Source organism: Suncus etruscus, chromosome 12 (assembly GCF_024139225.1).
Source record: "Suncus etruscus isolate mSunEtr1 chromosome 12, mSunEtr1.pri.cur, whole genome shotgun sequence".
Lineage (NCBI taxonomy): Eukaryota > Metazoa > Chordata > Mammalia > Eulipotyphla > Soricidae > Suncus > Suncus etruscus.
The window spans coordinates 31,989,559-31,996,310 of NC_064859.1; the positions used below are offsets into that span (position 1 = coordinate 31,989,559).

General features: G+C 53.7%; 1 protein-coding gene across 2 annotated transcripts; it reads right to left on the reverse strand.

Annotated features, from left to right (window-relative positions):
* Window positions 1-2,196: 2,196 nt before the first annotated feature.
* On the reverse strand, window positions 2,197-5,615 carry OTX1 (orthodenticle homeobox 1). 2 transcript variants are annotated; one of them, XM_049784750.1, is made up of 5 exons: window positions 5,519-5,615; window positions 4,240-4,391; window positions 2,840-3,015; window positions 2,690-2,755; window positions 2,197-2,659 (listed from the first exon to the last, which is right to left on the reverse strand). In XM_049784750.1, exons 1-5 carry the CDS (start codon window positions 5,613-5,615, stop codon window positions 2,197-2,199), a joined length of 954 nt encoding a protein of 317 aa, XP_049640707.1. The 2 variants fall into 2 exon arrangements, with proteins under 2 accessions (XP_049640707.1, XP_049640706.1); XM_049784749.1 differs by having other exon boundaries at window positions 2,197-3,015.
* Between the last annotated feature and the right edge of the window lie 1,137 nt (window positions 5,616-6,752).

The window sequence follows — 6,752 nt, forward strand, 5'->3', positions numbered from 1 at the left end:
CCCCTTTTCCGACCCTTGCGGCATGCTCTTGCCAGGCCCAAATGAAATGGGCCCTTGTACACCTTCCTAGATTTAGGGTTTGTACTCTAAAGATCCTTCACTGTAACGAATGACGGTTAATTTGGCTACTTCTGGAGGGTGGGGTAGGCTTAAGAGGGACAATTTAGCACGTGGGAGAAAGGACTCCCCCACGCCGAGGGGCCCCCTCGGGACAACTCAGCCGAAAGGAAGGTTGGTTGCTGCCAAAATGCAGGACAGAGATCACCTTTTAGTTAAAAAAAATTTTTTTTTTCTTTTCCTATGGTCGTTTCGTTTTTTTCTTTCTTTTGGGGGGAGCAGCTCATAGAGCGTTTCAGAGCTGTCCTTTCCCGCCTCTCGACCCTCTCCCCTCCCCTCTTCTGGTGCAGGCAATTAGGGTGAAGAAATCAGTGCCAGGCTCCCGGCTCTGAAGAGAAAGCAACCGCTTCAAGAATTGAGTCCTGACACCTGTCTCTGCCCTGGGTAGAGAGAAGGAAGAGGAGGGTCAAAGCGTTTGGGGGGAGGGAAGGGGTCGGCCGACGCAGACACGCCCTCCGAGAACCTTCCTGGGGGCTCCCCTCGCCTAGCCTCTCGCCCTCCGGCTCACACGGGTCATTCAAACGCCTCCTATTAGCAAGAGAATTTCCTTCTTTTGGGCCTCTCGAGATCAGGACCTGGGACTAGAATCAGAAGAGCAACACTGACAAGCCATTCATTAATTTGCATTTATTTTCGGGAAGTAATGTAGATAAAGGGGGAGGGGGACTGCCTTACATTTCAACAAGTAATTTGTGATCTTCACATTGGACAAATCAAGTTTACAAATTACTTTCCCACCTACTGACAAACGGCCCAAGCCAAAATGGATACACAACTGCGGACTCTCCTGAAGATTTCGGAGAATGAAGGTGCACTAAAAACTCACTAGACAAAACAGGGTTGTTTAAAGAGAGACGAGCCGACAGAGGAATTGGAACTGGGGTGGGGGGCGGGCTGGGTTGGTTTGTTTTTTTTCCATAACGCTGGGTTTTGTTTTTGTTTGTTTTTATGTTTGTTTTTGTTTTTTTACGGTTTTTGGTTTTGGTCTCTAAACCAGAACTGCTGCATACCTAAACTGGTGAAAGGCTCTTCTCCCAGCCTAGCCTGCTCTCCTGTACCCCGACTTAGCTGTTACCTCCTCACTTGAGATCCTCCCTATCAACCCTCGTGCCCAGATAGACTCCTGGAACCCAGTGGTTGTAGGTAATTAATATACAGAGGAAGGAAGTGTGAGGGGGCAGGACAGCTCTGCAACCACTGAAAAAGTAAAAGCGCCATCATCGAGGAATAAAGGCAAAAGGAAAATATTTTTGTTTTTGTTTTATATATGTGTATATATACTTATATATGCTGTATATATCTTAAAGTTCTATTTTTCTGGGCGCTAAATCCAGATAACGTTCAGTTCAACCAACAGCAACTAAAAAGTTTAAGTGGTCCTTGGAACGGACCGACTATGTACAGCATTCCCGCTGAGGCGGAAGCTTGAGCCAGTTCTATGCAGGGTGGGGTAGTGCGGGAGGGGTTTAGGGTGTGGGGGCACTCCGCTGGACCTTGCCCCAGCACTGCCGCTGGGAATAAGAAAAGGCCCAGAAGCTTTGGCCTGCAGGCCTGGATGGAGGGTGGCAACTGAAGGGGCGGCAGTCTTCTCAAAAGAAACACTTAGTGGTTATTTTTAATTGGGGTAGACTGTGGGTGCACTCCATATGGGCAGACACATGCCAGTCAGTGACTCCAGTGTCCAGAAAGAATAAATAAAAGCATAGGATTCAAACAGCGAGTAGAGGGAAGAGACCCTGCAGAATGCAAGTGCATACTAACAGTTCAGACTGATTGGAAGAGTTTGTTAGGAGTTGAAGAGGGGAGAGCACACAGCGCTTCCCTCCGAGAACTTGTGGGCCAAGCCGAAGCACCGGTCCCTTCATCCACGGGGTGGGTCGGTTTTGCACACCACACCCCCCCCCCAAGCAAGGGGCGCAAAGATGAGGGCGGCAGTGCAGGTTATGGACATCTTTTGAGGAGGTGAAAATTCAGGTCTGGAGAAGCCGAGGCAAAGGCGGGCGGTACAGCAGCAGCAACAGGACGGGGACCACAGAGGGCGCAGGTAGTTGCGTTTCTTCTCCTCTTCCTCTCCTGGGCTCACAAGACCTGGAACCGCCAGGAAGCTTGGTCCTTATAGTCCAGACAGTCGGGCGAGTTGAAATTGAGTTTCCAGGCCGTGGAAGCAGCAGCAGCCCCAGGCTCCTTGTAATCCAAGCAGTCGGCGGAGTTGAAGGCCAGCCCGGAGCCGCCGTACCCCTGGTGGTGGTGATGGTGGTGGTGATGGTGGTGGCCCGACGACTGGCTCAAGGGGTGGTGCGCGTGCGGGTGGTGGTGGTGGTGGCCCGCCATGGAGGAGGGCGCCATCGGGCTGAGCTGGTGCGGGTGGTGGTGCGAGTGCATGGGCGCCAGATAGGAGCTGCAGTCCACACCGCCGAAGTAGGAGGAGGAGGGCGCTGGGTAGCCCTGGCCGTAGCTGCCGCCCTGGCCGTAGGACATGGGGTACGAGGCTGCGGCTGAAGCGGCGCCAGCGGCCACCGAGCGCTGCATGCAAGATGCGTTGCTCGGCGCGGCCAAAGGCTCGGGCACAGACACCGACGCGGGCGCCGAACTGGGCGAGATGGAGGCCGGACTCCAGATGGACGAGGCGGCCGGCGCACTGAGCGACGACGGCACGGCCACCGCCGGGTTCCCGCTCAGACCCGCCGCGGCGGCGACTGCGGGGTTGGCGGAGGCGCTGGACGCCGAGCTCGAAGACGAGGCGGAGCTGGACACCGCGGGTGGCGTGAACTGGCCGCTGCTTTCGGAGCCTGAACTTTCCCGCACCGGAGACGACTTCTTCTTGGCGGGGCGGCTCTTGGTCCCACTGCCGCTCTGCTGTTGCTGCCGGCATTTGGCCCGGCGGTTCTTGAACCAAACCTGCGTCCGGGCGGGCGGAGAGTGCATGTTAGCAGGGTGGGGGCGAGGAGAACGCTGGCGGCTCCCCTTCCCTTTGGGTGTACGCGCGACCCAGGATCTCACGACCTCGCCCACCTGCTTTTCCACCCCTCCCCAATCTCTGCTCCCACCCTGCCATTAACTTCCCAGCTCTACCCCATCCTTTTGATCAAAAACCCGTCTATATCTAGCAACTCCAGAGTCAGAGAGTGTACCACAAGCCTACCCCTCCCCGTGAAATTCTGCCCCAGAGTGGAAGATTCCAGCTTCCTTGCAGCCACAAGCATAGGCATCTTCTAAACTGTGGCTGTTTGTGGCTTCCTAGCACCCCTGTGTATAATTATAGACCCTGTCTTATGTGATTAGAGTTCTGAAAACATCGGATGCTCCGAACAGGCCTTCGGGTTTGGGAGAGAGAACCAACCCCAATGCTGAGGCTAGTCTTGTCGGGCGCCTGGAGAGGTCTGAGTTCTAGGTAGGGCGAAATTTTGAGTGGGAGCAAAAGTAGGGCGGGGTCTGAAAAGAGGCAGTTCTCACGTCTGCCCAGAAGAAAGGCTTGGGCAGAGTTTCATTGGGCTCCTTGACTGCAAGTGGTAAACCAAATAGGACAATCAGCCAGAACGTTCTCACTCCTCTGGACGGGCCCTGTACATAGTACACAATGAGGCTTTCCAGATTTTCTCTCAAGCCTCCAGGGAAAGTAGGCGAGAGGAAAGTTCCAAGTTAAACTCCAAACATTATTTGGGGGCCTTCCCATCGAGGGAAAATCATTTTTAAATAAAGCAAAACAACAAATTAAAGCAAAGCCAGAACTGAGTTTTTCGTCTGGTTTTCTCTCTGGCAAAACAGAGAGAACTGAACGCCGGTACTGAACGCGTTCCTGGACAGGACACGAGCTCTGGCTAAGCTCCACTCTTTTCCAGGATCTCCGGCTTGAGTGTGAGGGCGGGGGTGGAATTCAAGACCCAAACAAAAACACCAGGTCTGAGGAGGACTGAAAAGCGTTGGGCCCTCCGGGCAACCCTAAAAGGTACTTCTGGTAAGAGGGCCCAACTGATCCAGAGTTCTAAGCTAGTCAGCCTCCTCTTCCAGGCCCTGGCTGAGCGCTAGGGGGAGTCTGAGAGGGGCTACCCAAGGTTTGTGGGCCCGCCCCCACAGCGACCACCCTTCCCGGATCCTCTCGGACTAGCCCTCTGCTGTGCACACCTGGACTCGGGACTCGGGCAGGTTGATCTTGAGTGCCACCTCCTCGCGCATGAAGATGTCAGGGTAGCGAGTCTTGGCGAAGAGCGCCTCCAGCACGTCCAGCTGCGAGCGCGTGAAGGTGGTGCGCTCCCGCCTCTGCTTTCTCGGTGTAGCTGAGAAGACAAGTGCCTCTGGTCAGCAGTGGCCAAAGCAAGAAAGCTTGGGCAGCCACCCCCTCCCCGCAAGTCCTGAGCAGGGCTGTAGAGGAGTGGGGGAGAGTACGGGGAGTGGGGAAGCACCTTGTTCCTAGCAAAAGAAATATCCCCAAGAGGCTAAGCCTGAGAGGCCACAGGTGGGAGAAAGCACATCTGTGCACAGGTAACCAGCATTCAATATTCCTGAGGTGTTCCTTTAGATTAGAATCTTAGAAGTTAAGAGGAAAGTCACACTATTTCTTTCCTTGATTTCCTATCCCCAATACGTTTTCCCTAGTTAGAGGATGGAGACAGGGGTAAGCAGACAGGACCTCGAAAACATTTTCTGAGAGAATGAATATATGTGTTGAAAACAGAACTAAAAAACCAGGATTTCCGACCCAGTTATACCAGCGGTGCAAAAGTCGGTAGAGGCCACAGATCTAGAGATCTATTTAATGGGAAAAAGAAACACCTTCCCCTATTCAGCCTGCAGCTTCCCAGAAGCCCTGCTGGTCTTATCCTGTCCAGTAAGTCGACATTTTTTTCTTTTTCTTTTATTTTCTTTTTGGCGGGGACACACCCGGAGGGCTCAAAGGTTACTCTGGCTCTGCCCTCAAAAACAGCTCCTGGCAGGCACTAGGAGCCATATGGGATGCTGGGAATCGAACCGGTGTCCCGTCTGTCGGGGTTGGACGAGTGCAAGGCATACGCCCTACGGCTGTGCTAGGCCCCAGTAGACATTTCTTGTTGGGTTTTGGTGAAAAGAAATGTACACAGGCGCATGCCATGGTTGGCTCTTCAGGGCCAGAATCACAGGTTCCTAGGTTGGGGATAGGATGCAGTGGGGAAAATCACAACAGGAGCCAGGTCACCTTTCTGCCTGGAGAGAAAGGGCAAAAGAGGACACGTGTTTTCAGACCACCTGCCTCACCCCGCTGTCTATAGTGCCTGCTACTCTATTCTATGTTCCTGCAGCCAGTCCCACAGACTAAGCAACTAAAATACTGCGCCTGCTGGGACACAAAATGTGGGCTCTAACCCAAGACGTTAGGGATCAGCCAAGATTGTGTACAGGCAGTGGATAAAAGAGTGCAGATGCTCACCAGGATAGCCCACGGAAGGGTGCAGCAGGTCCATGGCGGGCCCAGCCAGGCCAAGCCCATTCATGCCGTATGGGGGTTGTTTGAGGTAAGACATCATGCTAACAGCCGGGTGGAGGCACCCCGACGGATCCAGGGAGCCAGACGGGCGCAGTGCGGTCTCCCACCACCGCGCAGTCCTTCAGCCTCTGTTCCTTCTGGGGGCTATCCTACGGAGACAGGAGACACATGGAAACCATTTGAGCCACCACTGATCAGAGAGGGGGCACAACACTAAAGAGCTGAGCAGGGGGTCATCGGAGTTCTATAAGGCCCAGCCACCAGCTTCTTTGCAAAGCAAACTTTTAAGGATCGCATGGCTGGTTTTCTGGCTTTGAATGCACGAATAGCAAGGTGTAGAGAAGCTGTTGAAACTCAGGCCAGGTGGGGGAAGTCTGCAGAACGGCGGGGTGTATAAAGTCCCAAGCATCAGCAAAATAGAGTCTGGTGCAAACCAGTCTCACAGGGCACTAGCAAATGTTCTTTCCGTGCCCGACCAGGCAGCCTGCAGCAAAGAGTACTAAGGGTGTTTCGTTTCAAATGATTTTGAAAGCAGGACGAAGAGAGACTTCAGAAAGCCATGGTAAGATTTCTTGGAGTCAGTATCTCTTTGGCCTCTCAGAATACATAGTTCTTCGGGTGAGTTCGTTTCATCCAACAACTAGGAAGCAGAGGCCAGGTCCCGGCTGCAGAGTCCACAGCCATGCGTCCTGTGGACCAGTGCTTGCTGAGCTCTGGAAAGAATGCTCAACCTGAAAATCCACTGCTCCTGAACAGCAGCCTAGTAGGGCCTCTGCAGAGGAGGCAAGGAGCAAGAAAAGGGGTCACCTTAGGAGCCCTGACTATGCAGGCCCTCTGTGTCTAAGGTGAGTCAGGGCTTCCTTCAGTTACATTCTGGTTGAGGACAGTGGGGTCCTCCGGGGGCCAGGTGACATCCAGAGCCTTGAAAAGTCTCAGGAATATGCGAGGCCCTAGAGAGCACCATGAATGGATCGAAACTGGGGAAGTAGGCCTCTGTTCGCGAGCGGGGATTGGAAGGTCGAGCTTCGTTTCCCCAGGTATTCCAAACCCGAGGCGCTCCTGTTAGATGTCTGGAAGTGGAGCTAGAAACACAGAACTGGAGCCCCTGATGTCCAGATGTTTCTCCCCAGATCGAGGGAACTCTAACGAGCCCAGAATCGGGTTTGGGGAGTTGAGG

Excerpts from the sequence above, each read along its gene's own strand:
- OTX1 (XM_049784749.1), bottom strand. The coding sequence starts at position 5,615 with ATGATGTCTTACCTCAAACAACCCCCATACGGCATGAATGGGCTTGGC. Across the intron at positions 4,392-5,518 it reads CCCTTCCGTGGGCTATCCTG|CTACACCGAGAAAGCAGAGG; the intron begins GTGAGCATCTGC and ends TTGTCTTCTCAG. Across the intron at positions 3,016-4,239 it reads TGCCCGAGTCCCGAGTCCAG|GTTTGGTTCAAGAACCGCCG; the intron begins GTGTGCACAGCA and ends GCCCGGACGCAG.